A 20,327-nucleotide genomic window follows, 5' to 3' on the forward strand; every position below is an offset into this window, starting at 1 on the left:
GAGGCAGCATGCCCTTGCCGAGGCGCCGGTCGTCCTTCTTGGGGCAGCAGCCCCCTTCCTCCGCGGCCGAGGGCTCAGGGCCCCCCAGCCGCCGGGTGAGCGTCGGGGGTGGAGGGAGCCTGACAAGACCCCCCGGCGTCTACGTGGGCGCCGTCCCCACCGGCGGTGTGAGCAGCTTGGGCACCCGAGTGTCCCGCAGAGCACTGGGCATCAGCAGCGTCTTCCTCCAGGGTCTGCGCAGCTCCTCCACTGCTCTGCCCCTGGCCCCGGGGCTGGAGAAGGGCAGGGGTCTCGCCTACGAAAGCTTGAATGGCTGCTTGGTGGAGTACATTGAGAAGGTGCGAGCTCTTGAACAGGTCAACCAGGAGCTGGAGGAGCACATCAGAGTCTACCTGGACAAGAAAGCGGCCAGTGTGAGCAGCTGGGGAGTGCTGCGGGAGAGCTGGGAGGCCATTTACCATCAGGTGAGCGCCGGAGTGCTGCCGGCAACTGGGGGAATGGGGGGAGATTCATGAGTCATTAGCAAACCTGAGCAGAGAGGGTTGATGCTGGTGATGAATGCTGCCTGACTTCAAGGCACGGTGATCTAGATGGAGGGTTTTAAATCTATCTTCATGATAATTAGCATTATCATTTCACAGTGTGCTGTGGAAAATGCCTATTAAGCAGGAGAATTGCCTCAGGCATCCTGCGCATGGGGGCGATTGAAACACACCCCAAGGCGCGATAGTCTGGGCTGATTAAAATGGGTGGGGTTTTCTCTTAATTTTTTTTTCTTAGCTGTGATTATTACACTGAGCATCAAAATTATTAAAAGAAAACTGCAAGGACTGAATTAGTTTATCCCTCAACATGATATCATTACAAGCATGTGCTTTTTTTATTTTCATTAGCAATTCATATTTTTACTTTATTCCTATGTTTGCTCAATCACATTTTCAAAAGCTCTATTTATTTAAAAATAATAATTACATGGCTATAAATGAGTGACTCCTTTCCTTCCCTTTGTCGCCACCCCACCTTCCCTTACTCTCATCACCTCCGTATGGCACAGGCTGCGGGTTCTCCAGGAAAGTGTTTATTGTGGGGGTGCGAAATGGTGTTTGCTGTGACCTCATGGACAAGAAACAGTTCCTTTTGCTGACCAGTAAGACTTTGCAGGCTGGTGTCCTGCTTGCAACACACACAGGGCTCTGTCTCCTGAGGTCTTGGTTTCCCTTGTGAGTCCCAGTTTCTCGACTCCCAGCCAGCGGGAGCAGATGGGACCCTGAAGAGCTGGAGCCCAGCATCTTGCAAATCTCTTCCTGGCAGCGTTTATGCAGGTGCAGAAAAGGCTGTCAGCAGGTCTTTGGAAAGCCTGAAAGACAACTTTAAGGTTCCCCTGGACAACTGTGTGTTTTACCTTGGGCAGGCCAGAGTTTTATTCTGGCATAGGAAAGAGGGTCTATTTCTACAGTGCACTGCATTTTTAGGGCAGGTCTTCACCCAGAACACTACAAACATTGTCTGAACCCTGGATGTTGCAGCATAAACTGTTGTGCAAAGATGACGTCAGCAGAAACACCTGGTTAAGCACTGACTTTTAAAGTTGTTATCTTTTTATATTGGTAAATGACACTGCTGCTGCTAAGCCTATAAAGCTTCCTGAAGGGACTGGCAGCTGAAGGCAACAGGTGCTCTGAATCTGGGGTGCTTGTGAAAACCTACCATCTCACTGAGGTAGATGGGGACTTTGACGTGAGATGGGGGGTTAATGCTTTGCAGCCACCATCCTGTGTTTTCCAGACGAGTGTCCCATTTTGCAGTCATACACCTCACCTGTAAAACCTACAGGGGCTTATGGTTAAGACCAAAAAAGTAGGACCATGACTACTTTAGGAAGGACGGTTTGATTTTCCTTTATATGAAACCCCAATGTTGTAGTGCAGATGAAACTTCTCATGAATTTTTCATTCAAATTGCTTTCCTTTTAAGCTTTCCTTATATTGTCACCCTGCCACTTTGCCTCTACCTCCCTTTCTTATGAGTAAGTAAGAGCAGTTCATAATGAAATCTAGCTTGAATATTGGGGTTTTCCTATACAAAATCAAGAACAATAAAGCTATGTAGTAACACCATTTGCAAGCGTCACAGAAAATGAGATGATTAGCATCATCCATATCTATTTAACAATTCAAACACATTATAGAATACAAAAGTTTTCTGAATTACTTTCATTAAATCAATAGAAAGGACATCACTTAATGGGTTTTGACTTTCTCAGATATAATCTGAGATGTTATGTACAATTCTGACTAATAGGTTTCTTCGCCTCTTTTATATTAAGCATCTAACCAAAAATGAAAGTAGGCCCTCATCCAGCTCAAACACCGATTAACTCATTCATCCTGGGACTAACTGGCAAAAGTATGCCAGCATCAACACCAAAAGTGTAACACTTATTAAACCAACATCAAAATCTGTTGCCGCAGAAACGGCTGCAACCACACGTACCCTCCTGCTGTGACACGTCCCAGTGGGAAAAGTAAAAGGTGTTCAGGACTCAGCTCTAACAGAAATGAGAGATACCCAGCAGATACATTTCTAGATGTAATTTTTTAAAATATATTTAGATTTAATGTGACATATCTTTTTTTCGGCCTCCTACAAAATCTGAGGATTCATTTTGATTCTCGGCCAGCCCTGTGCGTTCAGCCAGGAGGGATGCTTGGCAGCCGTAAACCACTTGGTCCCCTTTGTATGAAGCAGCTGTGAAAGTTTTGGGGCAGAAAGCTGCCTGAGCAGCCACCTGGTTTAACCCAAACACCCATGATAGGAACAGATTTTGAACAAAAAGAAGCAAAAGAAAGATACACAATTGGGGGTGGGGGGTGGGGAGGTGGGATGAGGGAGAGGCCTAGGCAGGACCCCCTTCCTCCTGCCCTGCTAGTGAGAAGACAAGGATACTGCCATGTAGGAGTCGCAGATTCTCCTGGTCCCAAAATCAGAAATGTGATGGACCCATCTCTGCAGCGGGGTAGGAGAGACCCCAGTGGACCGGAGGTCCCATCCTCTTGCCCTCCCTGGAATGTGCTCCGGCATCCCACATTTTGGGTACTTGTCCTCCCAGCAATAACAACTGGGTGCCAGCATCTCTCCCAAACAAGAGTTAGGGGGAAAAAAATGTGGCAATGCGTGACTCAGAGGGTACGAGTGGAGGGTCCCTCAGGGGAAAAAACATTCGTGTTTCATTGCAATTGTCAGAGCTATTACTGCAGCAGGGGATCACCGACAGGAGCTGAATGATGGGGAGCCACTATCCAGCTCACAGCATTAATTATCTGCCTGGGCAGCTGGTTTTTAGCAGAGCAGGTGGACACACACTAATTGGGACAGGCGCGAAATGGGAGGATTTTTGCAGGAAGTGAGGGAAATGAGATATCTTTGCGGAGAGGAATTCATGTGACAGAAATACAAATTCATCTCATTTTACCCCAGGCATACTCCTTTTCTCCAGGCTTCAGCCTGGTCTTCTTGTGGAAAATTCTATCTCCAATCAGATGTGCCTCTTCTGCAGAATAGGAGGTTGTTTGTAACAGCAACTCCTTCCCATGGAGCAGGGGAGCACCTGGGAAAAGTGGATGCTTGAAATAATCTCAGCGAGTTTACAGAGAGGAGAGGGTAGCTCAGCCTCCGTGACTGTTCAATTACGGCTGAGTGGGAGACACAGAGATTTATTTTGCCTATGAGATGGCATGTAGCCCAGTTCAGATCACAGGAGTAAACACAAAAGCAGAAGAAGGAATCAACATCCTGGACGGATTTTAGCCTGTGCATGGTTGGGAGCATTTGAAAGCTCACCAGAGTTCTTTTATAGAGAAACTTTTATTTACACCTGGCCTTACTGTCAGCATTTATTAGGTGTTAATATTAAGCCTGAGGGACCCTCCCTCAGGGTCCAGGACTAAGAGCCCAAGGAATTGCCGCATTTGGACTTGCACACAGTAATTTATTTGCTGTGGGGCCAGAAGAACTGCTCAGCATTATCTGTAACACACTTTAACGCAACACAGTGTATTATTAGTGTCTGTAAATTGGTGAAATAGCATTCTGCCACTGATCGAAGGGCACAACAAACCCCCACAAAATGGCACAGAGCTTGGTCAACCACCATAAAGAGGATGGTAATAAATTAGCTTTAATTATGTCCTCTCAGCCACCTCCAACAGCATAACATTGGACTGCCTTCACATACAGCTGTGAGGTTTTTTATCTTGGGCTTAGGCAACATTACAGTTTTTACAGATCATTTCTTTAGGAGGTATCTCCTGCTTTGAGAGCTAGACCTTTTTTGATGCAGTCCTGTTTACTTATAAAATATTTGCTGTATAAATGAAGTGGTGTTTTCTTGGATGGAGCAGGAATCAGCAAAGGACCCATCTTCCCAGCCTCCCTCCAGGTATTACCTTTCCAATGCAACAAATGCCACTCTTGCTGCCTTTGGGTTTTCCTCCTTCAGGGGGAAGGGGTTCAACGCAGAAAGCATGACGGGTTTACTCCTTGGCATCTGAGCAGCAGGCACAGGGTTGCATGATTTTAGCCTGATTTAGCTGTAAATTACAACGCGTGGGAGGCAATGGTCTGATATCAACTATTTCTTCCTGTGTGCGGAAGGAAAGACTAGACCAGCGTCTTCTGATCTTTCTCCACGGAGGCAACATTTGCTTTAACTGCAGTGAACTTAAAAGCCAGATAATTTTCCATTACATGAATAATTAAACTGTGAGATTCATTATCACAGGCCACACCTGAGGCCGCAAAGTCAGCAGCATTCACAAAGGGATTAGGCATTTGTAAGAATAGCAAAAGTATACAAAGCTACTGATAAAGCATAGCTGAGAATTTGAAAGGCATAGTAAATCTTGCAATTCCAGACTTGGTCAGATCTCTGTTAAATATCAAAAGCTGCCAGCCACGAGGGATAAGTCCTCCCCACAAGTGTCTGTACCACGTCACCCTTTATCAAGGCTGGAGTCTACAAACTCCCTTGAAGCACCAGGTTTTCCTTGTTGCCAGTCATAACGCGGTAAACTGGCCAGTACGTTGATGCAGATTTTTACAAGATTCTTTTTTGCTAAAAATTAAAATTGTGTTTTCATGTCTGTAAAATCACAGTGAAATCAAAGAAAAAATTTTCTGCTTTCTACTTAAGATGTTCTATACCACAAATATGCAGTGTTAGTTCAAGAGCTGAAAAAAAAATCATGTTCAAAGGTGTATGTGCATCACAGATGTGAGTGTTGAAAGACAATACATGCCTTAAAGGAGCTATTATTAGAAATAATATTTGCGTGTTGATAACACTTCCCATCTTGGCTGTTTAAATGCCACATAAGCATCAGTGAATTAAGCCTCCCAAAAGCCCTGCGAGGCAGGACAGCATTGCCTTCTGCTTTACAAGCAGAGGAGGCAATGTCCAAGTGCTTGCAGCATTACGAGCCGTCTCATTTCCAAGGGACACAAAGAAGGGTGTTTCCTAAACTGCTGCATCATGCATTTTAGTATGTGTGTCAGCAAAGTGGCTACAAACACGTCTTACTAATGCTGCCTGTTTGCATCCAGCTGTTATTAGGAGAATTAAATCAAACAAAAGAGCCGCTAGATGGAAGTCTTACATCTCATCTTCTCAAGACCACAAAAGGGCTTTCACAGCTCATGCAAATCAGGGAGAATTTTTCAGAAAACCTGGTTTCTACATAGAAACTACCTTGTAATTATCTATCCTTCAGGTTCACTGGCAGATTTAAAGCATACGCAGCTGATTTCCAGGAGGGCCAAAACGCTAATACCTGCTGGCTCCCACTACAACGCTCATCCCTGAACCCTTCCAAACATTAGACTTCTTCATACCATTTTTACTTTACTTTACAGATCAGGTTTGTGTGCAGTTTTGGGAAGCCCTGCCCTTTCTCACTGAACGTTTGGCATTAGCCGCCTGTCTATGAAGAGGGGAGTCAGGTATTAACCCAGTCCTCAGGAGTGTGGTACTGGGGTTCTGTGCCACTGGGGGGTAGGTAAGAAGTCACCTCAAATGCCTCAATGAAACCACAAGATTACTACCAAAAAGCACTTTTAAAAAACAGTTTGTCTCCATATAGAGGCAGAAATCCAGGCAGTGGCAAATTGCCAGCTCTTCCCTGCTTCTGCTTTCGTTGAAGCCCAAAAGCCATTTTACACTGGATTCAGACTCTAAACTTAGCCATTAACATACCTCTGAGTGGCACTCTGCAGCTCATAGGATTTAATGTTACTTTTGCTTGTGGGATGTTCCCAATTCCCTCAAAGACATTCATTTTCATCAGACTTTAGGTCAGATACTGTAACTACGGGGGCTCACTGCCAGAAGCAAATGGACTTGTTTTGACAGGGCAGGGCAAATCACAGGGCAGCATTTCTGTTCCCTGATTTGAGTCAGGACAAAAAAATAAAAGCTTCTCTGACAATCCATACACGTATGAGTTGGCAGGAAGACAAAATGCAATAATTCCTGTGGGAAAAAATAAAGAACAATATGGGAAAAGAAAAATAAAAAGAAAAATGAAAGAAAGGAAAAGAAAAGAAAAAAAATAAGAAAAAAGAAAGAAAACTAAGAAAATTCCAGTAAGGCCAAGAGTAAGTTTTTTAACTATTAGGAGGAAAAAAAATTCAGAGCTTGGGTCAAAGAACTGCCTGTACCCCTATGCTGCTGCCATGTTGTCATGGTTTAGCCCCAGCCAGCAACCAAGCACCACGCAGCTGCTCGCTCACTCCCCCCTGGTGGGATGGGGGAGAGAATTGGAAAAGTAAAAGGGAGGAAACTCCTGGGCTGAGGTAAAGACAGTTTAACAGGTAAAGCAAAAGATGTGCACGGAAGCAAAGCAAAACAAGGAATTCACTCACTACTTGCCATCAGCAGGCAGGTGTTCAGCCATCTCCAGGAAAGCAGGGCTCCATCACACCTAAGGGTTACTTGGGAAGACAAACACTATAACTCCAAACGTCCCCCTCTTCCTTCCTCTTCCCCAGCTTTATATGCTGAGCATGATGTCATATGGTGTGGAATATCCCTTTGGTCAGTTTGGGTTGGCTCTCCCAGCTGTGTCCTCTCCCAGCTTCTTGTGCACGTAGCAGAGCACGGGGAACTGAAAAAGTCCTTGACCAGTGTAAGTGCTACTTAGCAACAACTAAAACATGTCCACATTATCACAACTGTTTCCAGCAAAAATCCAAAACACAGCCCCATGCTAGCTACTACAAAGAAAATTAACTCTATCCCAGCTGAAACCAGGACACGTGAAAACTAAATGTACTTTCTCCATCTTTCAGGAGAAACTCAGGTCCTGCAAGGGGACCTGAGGACAGCACAGTGGCACAGCGGCACAGCCCCAAAGTCAGGGCTCTGCCCAGCCACTCTGAAATGCCATAGAAGGGATGACCTGAGGGGTGGGGAGTTAGGCCAGTGCTGGTAAAGCAGGGTTGCAAAGAAGCAAGGAGAAGGAAACAAGGGATTGAATGATGAAGAAGAGCCAGTTCTGTGTGCAAGACAGCACGTAAAGGTCTTCTGTACTTGTGTGCTGCATGGCAGGGCTGGCTGGTGTGTCATGAGACACCATGTCTTTGCCCATGCCTGTGGCTTTCGTAACATCTCTGACTCCTGCGCATTTGCTGCGCTCGCTAATTTTCTCATGACTGAACTGGAGCTTTTTTGCCCAGCAGCAGTATTTGCAGGACTCCTTTCCTCTTCCTAGATGTTATTTTCATGAAACGTGTTGGAACTGCGTGCCCCTGAGATGGCCTATCCCTCTATCATATTGGTGGAAATTGGCCAAGAATTCCCACAGTTATTAAAGAAGACTTGGCTGCCCATGCCATGGCATGAGCTCTGTTTCTTTTGGAAGCCAAGCTGAGCTGGAGCTGGCAAGAATGAAGCTCCAGCCCCAGGCTTCCAGCCACAGCCACCTTCTCTTTTAGTTCCTAACAGTAGGTGAGAATAAGTAAGCAAACCACTCATTTTTAACTCTCATGCCTCCTCAGATTTAAAAAATGTAGGGGGCTTTTAACTTCATGATCCATTATGGACCTCTCAATGTGGGGAATAGGTTATTCCTCTCCTTATCAGATGCCTTCACATGTTTCGTATTTGTTTGTCCAAGCATTTATAAGACATTTAGAGCAGTAAGCCACTTTTAGTGAGGGTGAATGTTAATTACCACGTAGGAACGCTTCAGCCTTGCACGTCTACCTCCAGCCCATCACCAAGCAGCAAGCCAAAGAGCAGGTAGGACCATACTAAGGCAATGATCCCACTTGCAGTACCTGAGATAACTTGTCTGGACGCAGCCTTGATGTCTCCACATTGCATGGCCTGTTCCACCTCGGGGGAGCACAATGCTTTGGAGGATTTGCAATCTCATTTAGTTGCAGACTTAGTTATCGAAAGAAAGATTTCTGCTTCAAGAACTCTCCTGGCCCACTTAAAAAGTTGCTTTTATTCATGAGGCAGTTTAGTTTCAACTGCAAATCTCCATGTGTTTCTCCTGAAAAAGACCAAAGAGATGTTCAGTTTAGCTCCTCCAGAGTGATGGCATGGACCATGGGATGGCTGGAGTCCCCAGGTTTGCAGAGATGATTGCTCTAATCCTGGTACCAAATTCAGCATGTCTTCTATCACCTCCATAGCTCAGTGCACGTGCGACTCCAGGGCAGGCAGGGGTCTTTTTAACCTTTTTTAGCATTTTATGTAACCCTCTTGAATCACAATAGGCTGCTATGTTACAACCCTCTCAGGTTTGCTTACCCCTCAAGCACCTCCTGGGTATTAAAGATACCCCTGGAGCCATAGCAATGGTTCCACAGTCTTATTTGCACAATCTTTCCAAAGCATTTCACATTCGGTGTAACAATCTTTGAAGACTGCCTGCTCCTCAGGATTCATACCTGTCACAAGAGCTTACATGATCCCATCAGAGAAGAAAAACAATGCTCTGGGAGCTAAGCACGGCTCGCAGGCGGCATGAGCAACAAGTATTCCCTGGCTGACCGAAGAGGACAGCCCTGAAGAGGACTGTTGACATGGGAAGTAGAACAGGAACTGCATAAGTGCTACTTAAACTGTATCTAGAAAATATAAGTGGGACTTAAATGATGAACGTACCTTGCGCACAGTAATGAATTTTACCCCTTGCGACCAGCTGACAATCAGAATAAATGTGTTTCCACAAGAAGATGAATGCTTAGGAGCAATGAACAGTTTGATGACAAATTGAGGCCTATTGCAGAGAATTTGTGAATACATATGTACAAAATTACTTGATTAAATTGTCTGGAATGAGTCACTTGAACAGCCCTAAGCTAAAGGATTATTTTCAGAATCGAAGCTCTACATCTGCTTAAGGTACATGTACAGCGTACGTAGGTAACGTGCTGAAGCTCTTTATAGCTTAAGCTCTCTTGTCTCTTTCTTCCAGGTGGGCGAAGCAGTCCTTGAAAATGCTCGTCTTATGCTGCACATTGAGAACATTCAAGCCTGTGCTGAAGATTTTAAAGACAGGTAGTCTTGTGGTGGCACCTAGCTGGCCACTTCCTTTTGAAACTTTGCCTTGGCAAAGAGGAGTACTCTATAGAGGAGTAACGCTTAGCCAATAGAATGGGCTCGTTCTTTTAAGTTGAATATTCATCCACCTGACTTGGGAAGGGGTTTGAAACAGCAAAATAATTAGGATGCTAACATTATTTTGGAAGATTTTTAAGATTTATAGCAACTAATATGTGCCCTAGCAAAATTACTTAAGTGATTCTTTGATATACAGACATTGATCTCTTACTGAGAGGTCGGTATTCATTCAACTTTGGGTTGATATTTTATAAAGGCAAACATTCATGTGATTACTAGTTCTAATTTGCAGTGCCACACACGTGGTTTTGGAAGCAAAAAATCATTCTACTGCAGCAGCTGAAAAGCAAAAACTGTACCACTTACAAACATCAGTGTGGAAACATTAGATAAGACAGAAATGGGCTGCACTGATTTTCCTTGTCTTTACTGAGAGAAATGAATAGTAAAAGATGTTAAATACTGACAAACTACTTTTTAAACATCCTTCCATTTGCAAAGCCTATTATTCTCGTACATGAGTGCATGACACTCTTTAAATTTACTCAGAAGGCCTGATGATCCTTCCAGCTTTTATTCATAATGGACTTGTTCATTTACAAATAGATTTTTGCAAGATCTGACACACTGTTTCATTTTTATTTCCTATAATTTTTATCATCCGTTAAAATTCATCTCTCCTGGTATTATCGTATTAACTGTATCAAAAGGTGCTAATCATGTTCTTAGGTTTGCTTTTATTTCAGAAAGGTACAACTCTGAGCTACTCATTTTGTGGCTTTACATCCAGCAAGCTACACTAATATTTTAAGTAGTTTTAAAAAATATGTTTTAAAAATGTCAGCTGACTTGGACAAGCAGCCTACATAACAAAAACAGTGTCAGATCAGTCCACGGCAGAGTAGAAGCTCCTAATTCTCACTGGGAAGAGCTGCCTCTTTCCCTGGCTGTTGAGCTCCCAGCAACGAAGGTAGCTCTCAGGGGGCAGAGTGCAGGTCTTGTTTCTGAAGCTGGCTCCTGTCTCACCTGCCAACCCCCCTGTTTAACCTCCCTGGCCACCAGGTCCCCAGGCTGGATGGGTCTGATGCAAAAGCCTCCCACCCAAGGCAATCCACCACACAACCCAGCCACATTTTCAAAGGAAAGCCTAAAATGAAAAGGTACAAATGAGAGCGGTGCAGCAAGCAGCGCTGTAGAATAGCAACTGCCTGCCACAGTTTTCCCTACCATTGCAGCCATAGTTTAAAAATGATCTGTTTGCTTTAACAGCAAGTCTATTTGCAAACCAACTGCTCCAATTTCCTCTTTATTTTGATACTACCAGGATTTGGTCTTAAGGATGGGCTGGGACCCTGGAACATAGACCAGACTTCCATGTTCATTAATAAAAGTAATGCTTGATGAGTGCATGTTTTCTTTAACCATAGCTCTGAAAAGTTTTTATGTAGGGGAATAAGCTGTTATTCTCATTTTACAGCCAAGCAAACAGAGAAAAAGCTGCCATAGTCATACTGCATATAAATACCAGATCTAGCTAGAGACCACGTGCCTCTCTGTGCTTATTCAGGAATCTGATCAAACTGATAACCACTGTAGCACAGACTGCTAACTTGGCCTGTTTTATTACACTCTGAATTAATGACAGGGTACTTCAGGCAGTTAAATTCAAGTATAACAAGACAAGGTGAAAGCAAAGTATATCTTCTGTGTTTCTATGCCTCTGTCTGGGACACACAAGCTAATTAGCACAAATGATGTAATTTTTAAAAAAAGCAGGTTTTTCTTGCTGAGCTCTGCTGTATTAAGGTTTGTGGGGTTTTTTCTCTGCAGGTATGAAAATGAGCAGCCATTCAGAAAGGCAGTGGAAGATGAAATTAATTCCCTCTATAAAGTGATTGATGATGCTAATTTAACTAAAATGGATCTGGAGAGTCAGATAGAGAGCATGAAAGAAGAACTAACTTTGTTGTCAAAGAATCATGAAGAAGTAAGTCCAGACTCGGGACATTGCAAAGCCAATGCGTGCCTGTTTCATCTGGTTGGAATCATATATTGATCACAAAGCAAGCACTAAAAAGCTCTGACTGCCATGTCTGGGTGGGGGAATTCTGAAACTTGTTCCTATTTCTCCCTTCTCTGTTAACTTAAAGCACTAACCTCTGAGGCATGATCAAATTCTTACATTTAAATTTTAACTCCTTTTCATCTGATGAATATGACATGGAAGAGATGTCATTACCTCATTTCTTGCTAGACACCACATGATGGTCACAGGGTTGCACAGTCACATATGCGGACATCTCAACAGTGAGGTCTGATTCTCAGCCAGAGATGTAAAGAGAAAATGCCTGTGCAGGGACAAAGCTCTGGTCCTGCTGCACTAACACTGAGCATTATCTGGGCTCTTCTGAAAAAACTGCTTGACTCAGCAAGCTGCTTGGTTCCCAAAACCAAGCCTCTCCTTAGGAACACACCACTGAAGCAAGTCACAGTGACAGGCAGCTGGAAGGGAAGCCCATTATTACCCAATTCTGCAATACTTCCCCACTTACTCGTTACATTCACCAGCATTACTTGCATGAAGGTGGTTTATTCCCTTCAGCAGGAGTTTCAGGATAGGACCCAAATCAGCATCTTTACTGATGGGGGCTTGAATATGGAGCTACTATTAATCCCACCCACATAAGGGACAGCAAGCAATTGTGCTGATGCCTCAGAAGTAAAAGAGCACTTGAACTGAGTTGGCTTACAGAAGTGAGGCACTATCCTACCTTACAATTCTTAGGGGTTATTTCTCCAACCACAAGATTTCAGCAACACTGGCAGGCATACAGAGACTTGGGTTGCCAAGATGAGGTTGTTTCATCCCCTCCCTGCTTTTGTGAGTCTAATCCCAAAACCAGCATTTTGCGGAAAATAATTAGTGGTTTCAGCACTACTGCATGCCATGAGAGAGATGGAAGCTGTTTTAGATAAGAGTGAAAACAGAAAATTGACAGAAATACCCAAGATCCCCCTTAAACCTCTGTGCGTTGCAATGATTGCTCTAAAACCAGAAAATTTGGACTGATGCTGTTCTCTGCCCATATAGATGGCATAACAAGAATAACAACTTTCCAACAGTTCCTCTTGCTCTGCATTAGGCCAGCGAGGAGCCCTTGCAGGGTGGAAGACTGCTCCCTTCTTTACCCATTGGCAATATCTGAGCATTTGCAGAACCACCCCAGCACAGACCTGGCTTTCCCATGGCAGCAGCACCAGGGGAAGCTGCTCAAGAGAAGTCACAGAATAAAGGCTGGAAGCAACTACTGCGATTACTCCAGCTGCGCTCTGGAACACTGAAGTCCCAAGGACTTTCCTGAACTAATTCAAACCTTTCTTTCCCCCAGTGCCCCCACTAGGAAATCCACATCAAGTCCTTTTGAAGCTTTTGTGCACTTGGAGTGGGCACATTTGGAGGCTTTCATTCTTGCAGGTCCATAATTCACATATATGTGCCCATCCTGTTTTTCCCTTACCATCACTGTCAGGGATCACTGCCTACAAATAGAAGTCCCAGATGCTTTTACACCACTTTTTTTTTTGCTTATGTCAATAGCACATATAAACAGATTGATGTAAAAGGATTGTGGTGCCAGACAATTCAGATACATGTGCAAACCTCATTTATTCTTGTGTTCCTGAACATAGTGTACAACTGATAGGTTACCTTTAAGCATGGATTCTAGACACACTAATTCTTTCCTGCTTAGATGTTTTTGGAGTGCTTATATGTAAAGAAAGAACAGAATGCTGTCACAGCAGAGCGTGCTTTTCATCTAATGTGCACATGCCCAAAAAGCACGCAAGCTGCAAGGCTGTGGAGCGCCTGCTGTTTTGCACAACTTGCTGTTTCTCCCAGTAGATGCATGTCGATGTTATTGTATAGTGCAATAGAGTTGTGGTCCTGGGTGTGTAGCATGTGTATATGTCAAGCTCTGACTGCTGGAGAAATTCGCCACTGTGAGAGGCCTGCTCCAGGCAGTGCCCTGGTGCAGGGCTTCAGCCTCCTTCCACCAAGGGGAACTCCAGCAACACTCCCCATGCAGAAGCAAGGCAAATCCACATCTGACAAAGAAACCCTCCAGTGCACTAAATCATTCACCATTCAGGTGAATGAGACACCTTTCAGGACCAGATTGAATTTGTTTGTGGAACCAAACAGGGCTCTTCCTCGAGCCCCTTCAAAGCTACCATTTGATTTTCCAATTCACCTACTTTTATGTCTGTTATTTTTGCTAAAGGATGTGAAGGTGTTATACAAGCAGCTCGCTGGATCTCAGCTGGAAGAACTTGATGTTTCCCTGGGAAGTGGCCTGGATGACATACTGGAAAAAATCAGAATCCACTGGGAGAGAGACATTGAAAAGAATCATGCTGAGACTGGTGCCCTGCTCCGTACCAAGGTAAGCACTCTGTAACCCACTCCAACATTAAGAGATTCAAAGCAAACACAAAAACTGTCTAATACTCTGCAGTAACTCTGAGGGCTGAGTGTTTTGGTTTTTTCTTGAAACAAAAAAAGATGGTAAAAATCTAAAGGATTTTGGTCAAAGTCCATTGGAAAATACACTCATAAATATCAGTGACTTTCTCAGGACGCACAGAGTTAAGTAGTAGTGGAAGTGACCCTGCTGATATCACTGGTATCCGTGGGAGCCTTCTAAGGGCTCTGAAATGCTGGCTGAGAAAAACAAACTTAATCAGTTGATACCTTTTGTGTTGGATAAGCCACAGTTGTTACCCTCCTTATTAGGGCCATTCCTCCACTGAACAATTTACAGGGGTCTATAAATCAAAAGGGCAAAATACATTGCTCTACACTTATTATACAGCTACAGACTCCTTGTTGGTTTCTCCTTGAGATTGTTTCCTTTGGCAGTGGGGGGAAAATTGGATAATAACTTAGAAATGAAAAGTGGTGATAATAGCCATTCCCTTTAAAAGTTCTCTCCACCCCTGATGCTACTTCTGAAACAGCCTTTTAATGCAGCTTTTTCTCTGTCAGAAGGATCCCCCGTTTTCCAGAGTGGCTGGCTGAAATAAGTATTTTTGCAGAGCTGAAGCACTAAGTTCAGTGCATGATCCTATATTTTAAAAGCCATCTTATTCTGAGTTGGCCACTACAGCAGATCATAGCACACCAAATTGTAACTACAGCTGTGCTATAGGAATATTTAGCAAAAACATAGCTCCCCCATTCCATGGTACAGCGTTGCTGTGAGAGGAGTAGAGGGTAGTGGAGCCAAACTGCAAGAGGACAAGCAAGAAATATGTTTGCAAAAATACATGCAAGATTTGAGTAGGTGTTTATTTTCAAAACAAAGAAGAAAAATCCTGTGACAACAGTGATACCAAATGTACAAGAAGCCAACCAGAGGCATTTGTCCCAGAGATCGTATCAAGTTTGTGAGCCAGACTGTTACTATGCAAAGTTTTCATAAGGTTAGTCTGCAGCGGCCTGATTTTCAGCTTGTACAGCCCAAAGGAAGTCAGTGACAAGAGTGAAAAAACTACATGAGGTCACAGTGCCCCCGTAAAAAGCACATGCAGCCCTGAAAAGCCTGAGCATTCTCAGTAGCCTCCTGAGCTTTTCCCAGAAAAATCTGTTTGTGGCCCACTGTCGGGTTTCAGCAAAATGAGCGTTACTCTGACAGCACCATTCTCACGTCCCCACTTTCCTGCCCTGCTTGTTCCCGTTGTTCCGCCTCCTGTGCAAATACACCCTCACAACTTCTTCCTTCCCGTTTCTGTCATACCTTCAATAGCTGGTCTTTCAACTGCAGAGAGATATCATTTGGGAAGAAAACTGCCAGCTCATACTAGACTGATAACTGGATCCCACTATCGTGTCTTTGATTGTGGCCAACACCAGATGCTGCACAGAAATGCCAATAAGCAGACATAACCTAACCCATCCCTACTTAGCCATCATAGTCTAAGCCTTTACTAGTTTAAGTTGTTCCTGCTTTGGTTTGATATTTTAATGGCAAGAAGACTCAGAATATCACATATTTCTGGCAAGATCTGTTTCAGTTAAGAGCAGGTTCTGGTATGACATTCTAGGGCTTTTTGTCCCCAAATATACCTCTCATTAAACCCAGATGATGCAGTTTTGTTTCTCATACAGGTCTATTCAGACGATTACTATTTATACAGATAACAAGAGTTCTGATAATTATGTCCAGCCTTTTTTTCAACTAAGTTTGTGGACTTATGTTATCTTATGTGGCTAAGCTGCACCATTTAGTTAACGGTGAAGAATTTGTCCCTGCTCTTTCGCAACATCAGAGGAGAGAGAGAAGTTTCCTCCTCTCTTTTGCTTTTCATTACTGATTTCTTCAATCGCTCTTTGTGAGGTTTTTTTTGGTGCATAATGCTTTATTTTCCTTTCCCTGCACCCACTCTGTGGCGTTGCTGTGACCAGTTGAGACCAAGGTATTTCAAATGGTGTCCTAGAACTGACTTAGATGTCAGGGCAGTACTTCCATTATCTTCTGATCAATTTCTTTGCCTCATTTGCTTTGTCTTCTGACTAGACTTGCAATCTTTGCTAGATTTTTCACAGGCATTCAGGCACCAAAACATACCAACTTATATTAATACCTAACAGGGTTTCACATGGGTTTTTTTTTAGATGAGTAAGTAATCTCAAAACTCCAGTTCATTGGTTTGAGCTCTGCAGTTATTTGTCCATAATGCTCATAACCTTTCCCTGAATTGACACAAGTGATTTAAACCCTTGCAAGGCATGCAAGCTGCTTTACGTTTTTCCCCACAACATGCTTTACTTAACAATGTGGTACTGTTTGTTCATGCAGTTCAATTCCACACATCCACCCCTGCTCATTGCTAATCTATATTGTTTTCTGCCATGCATAAATCCTTCTAGTTCATGATTCATCCCCAAGGCAGTAAACCTTGAGGCATCAAGCTGTTAAACCATAATCCTCCTCTTCATGGCCCATCTCTTGAGCAGCTGTCGATCCATGGCAATGCTCTGTCCTCAGCACATGATTACACAGCTTTCTGTCACCCCCTACACTAGAACTCATAAAAGGCTTTGAAAAATCTTGTGAATGACGTCAATTGCCTCTCCCTTCTTTGCTACTTTGCTAACACGTTCCCAGAACTCTTAAGAGCTTATCAAAGTAACTTTCCTTCTGCAGTTATCATGCTGGTCAGACGGTGGATGTTGGTGTTCTATCCATAATCATCCTTTAATTATCTTGATTCCACGAAAAACAATAATGACCGATTCTGCACTCTTGCACAATGCCTGGCTCAGAACTGTACAGACGTGCTTGAAATCCACACATTCCTAGGAAACTCAAGTACCAAAAGATGAAGACTTAGGAGGATGATTTCATCCTCTCCCTCCATTAATCCAGTTGTTTTGGGGCATAGCCTTACCCTTGTGGAGCATCTCAGGAATAGGAAGAGCCCCCAGAAAACACGAATTGCCTAGTGAAGAGGACACAAGGACTATGCATTTCTCTATGGAAGGAACCCCAAAGCTGAGGCCGGGTGTCATGCCCAGCAGCACCCACTACTGGGATTCTTGGGGTGACTCAGCTGGTAATCCTATAAGGAGGATGAGGAAACATTGTGTGTACCAAAAGCTTTAGAACTCAGTCAGCGTGTGCTTACTTGCCGTGCCATCCTCAGTATTTAGGGCCTGATGTGGCCACCTCCAGCTACTCCATTTGCCTGTTCCATCATTCACATCACTAACATCATGTAGCTGTGAGGGCTTAGGGTAACTGCTGAAGGAGTTTCAACATCACCTGTGGTGAGGGCAAGTTGGATTTATAGGTCACATTTGGGCAACCAGCAGGGTAAATGTGATTGAGAGATGCCAGGCTTCAGGTAATGGGTGTAGGCTATATATACAGATGCAAAGGCACCCTCCCCGCCCTATGTATCTCTCTAAAAAGAGGTACTTTTATAGTCCTCATACCATAATAATGTGCAGACTACACTCTCAACACAACTTTGGAGACACAGATTACTCCAGAGTGACAGGTCCATGATCACTAGGCTGGGTTCACCAGGCCCCCCCAAAAAAACAAGAACAAAAATGATTTCTGGTGCACTGTCCTAGATTTTTAAAAAATTTGATCTTACTTTTAAAATAAAAGAATCCATAATCAGAAAAGCAGGACAGGGTCAAGATGAATTTTCAGAGGGGAATGGAAACATTTTGCATAGTTTAACTTTAGCATCAGCCAGAAAACATGTAGGTTTTGACTGAAAAATTGTATTTGCTAGAGAGCCCAGAGCTCTGGATTGAAAACCTTGATCTCAGCCCTCATTAAGAAGTATAGAAATTTTATTTTTACTGAGGTACCTTTTCTTTCACCTATTTTCAAGGAGCCTGAACTAAGCACATATAAAAACCCACCAGCAACAAGAGCATGAAATTGCATAAGAATATCTTAATTAACAGAAATTATTTTTCTGACCTCTGTGATATGAGTTGCTTATAGAATCCTATGTGAAAAATTAAGGTGTGAATACTTCTGAAATCCAACAGACTAAGTGAAAACACTTAACTTTAAAAAAATTACAGTATAGCTACAAAATTAAGAATTACAGCAATGTTTCCTTTTTATAGGTCATTTTAAATCTACTAATATGAATGCTGAACAGCTTTTGTTGACATAGATAAAATATATATGCTTGTATGTATAAGCCATTTTACAGTAAATGCATAGAAAATATGATAATTTTGACACTAAAAAGTATCCAGAATTGTTCAACCGAGGGATTTAATATACAAGAAGCAAACTTCAAGTCAGAATTGCCACAAACTGAAAATATCAAGTGTCAGTTTGGTATGTCAGGGAACTAAAACATAATTTGAGTAGGCTGTGGCAACAGTCGCAATCTTTTACCAGCAACCGCCTGAAACGACGGCTGCCATGCGAACCCAGGAGGAAGAGCTGGTGGAGGGCCTCAGAGCCGAGTTCCATGAAACTGCCTGCAAAATACAGAGCTTGCAAGCAGAAACCGAATCTCTGAGAACCTTGGTAAGTAATGTTGGGTTTTCAATGGGTATATTCTGTGCAACTTCTGTGCCTTCTAAGGAAAACGTTCCCATCTTGGGATGCAGACTTACGAATGACTCCCGTTTTCCAGTGGGTGCTGTTTGAGAGCTGCCAGACATTTCTGGGCCCTTCTTGATTGATGTGGTGCATTACATGTACCACATTTGACAACCTGGCCCCAAATTTCAATTTCAGTGTCTTCATACTCAATAATAATTTCACTGAGATTGCTGGGTGGGTAGTACTTGACAATGTGAAGAATATCTGTGCCTTGTAACCAAAGTAGTTCAACCTTTATAATGATAATACACATTTTTCAAAGTATCTAAAGTAAGGAATTCTCAAAATACTACATCTCCACTTAAGCATATTCAATAGACATATTGGCCAGACCTATATAAAAATCACTATTAAGCATATGAAAACTGACTGTTTTAATGTCTGCTGTCCTGCCCTTACAGAAGAGGGGTCTGGAGAACTCTTTGTATGATGCCAAGCAGTGGCACGACACTGAACTGCAGAACCTAGGCTCTGTCATTTCCAAGCTGGAGGCCGAGATGGAAGAAATCAAAGCAGAAACTGAGCAGCAGCAGCAGGATCGTGAAAATCTGCTGACCAGCAAGCAACAGCTGGAGAAAGACATTGCTGCGTATCACTGCCTTCTGGAAGGAGAACAAAGCAGGTACTTGTCCTTAAAAGCAAGCATGCCACGAGCCTGGAGAACATGTGCTGCCTGGGAAGGGGTTGTGAGGTTGCTGGAAGCAGGAGGACTAGGGTGGTTCTCGTGTTTCATAAGGCTGGGTGGTAGATGGTGAGGTTTGGAGAAGCTGCCAAAGTGGAAGAACACCCCAAATCCAGTTGTGTAGAGACTCCTGACGTATTGGAGATGGGTGGTTTCTAGCACTGCTGTGGAAGGACGAGGTTTAGGAATATGCCAATAGGTCTATGAGCTTCACTTCCCTGAAGATTTGAGATGTGAGATTAAAAAGCTGCTAGAGCATCTGGGGCCTACAAAGCAGCTGTGCTGTTGTTTCTTGCCTTGGGTACATTATGCCTTTCCTCCTCCTCCCACTAAACAGTCCAAATATTAAGCTGCAATCCTGGGGAAGCTCCCTTTCTAAGCACACAAGTTTCCCCCGAAGTCCAAGGACAGAATCTACCCCACTGGCTGTAACTTTTGTGAAAAAAAAACATAGCTCAGGCTCTTAACGTTTGTCCTCTGGAAATAACCTGTACATGACTTTACAGTGGCTGGGTTATGTGGTTGGGCTTTTTTGAGATCCTTAATCACCATTAGTCACAAAACCTCTGAGAATCTGATCCACAGATTTTGACTTGCTCTTCTGTTCAGGTCAGGGAGAATTTTTTTTATAATCAGTTCCTGCTGAAGTTGATGAGATTTCAGCAGCTGAACTGAAGATAGTACTTGGTTCAGCAACTTTCATATTTGTAGTAGTGACTGATTTTATTTTACTTTTTACTTTCAGCTGATTATGAAACTCCCAGCCCACAGAAGACCATTGCCATTAAAGCAAAAGAAGATGTCACTGCCAATTATGTTCGTGGAAGCTAAAAATCCATCAAAGCAGCCTGCTTTATTCAGTTTG

The 20,327-nt window shown here is 43.4% G+C and overlaps 1 protein-coding gene and 1 long non-coding RNA gene across 2 annotated transcripts; one reads left to right on the forward strand and one right to left on the reverse strand.

Annotated features, from left to right (window-relative positions):
• The first annotated feature begins 8 nt into the window (after positions 1-8).
• BFSP2 (beaded filament structural protein 2) lies at positions 9-20,293 on the forward strand. Its single transcript, XM_075085705.1, has 7 exons — positions 9-464; positions 9,486-9,568; positions 11,462-11,618; positions 13,915-14,076; positions 18,571-18,702; positions 19,182-19,398; positions 20,208-20,293. Exons 1-7 carry the CDS (start codon positions 9-11, stop codon positions 20,291-20,293), a joined length of 1,293 nt encoding a protein of 430 aa, XP_074941806.1.
• LOC142052792 (uncharacterized) lies at positions 857-7,707 on the reverse strand. The gene is made up of 2 exons (XR_012658994.1): positions 4,446-7,707; positions 857-3,607 (listed from the first exon to the last, which is right to left on the reverse strand). It is a non-coding gene; the product is annotated as an uncharacterized LOC142052792 (long non-coding RNA).
• Positions 20,294-20,327: the final 34 nt, after the last annotated feature.

Source organism: Phalacrocorax aristotelis, chromosome 2 (genome assembly GCF_949628215.1).
Source record: "Phalacrocorax aristotelis chromosome 2, bGulAri2.1, whole genome shotgun sequence".
Taxonomy (NCBI): Eukaryota; Metazoa; Chordata; class Aves; order Suliformes; family Phalacrocoracidae; genus Phalacrocorax; species Phalacrocorax aristotelis.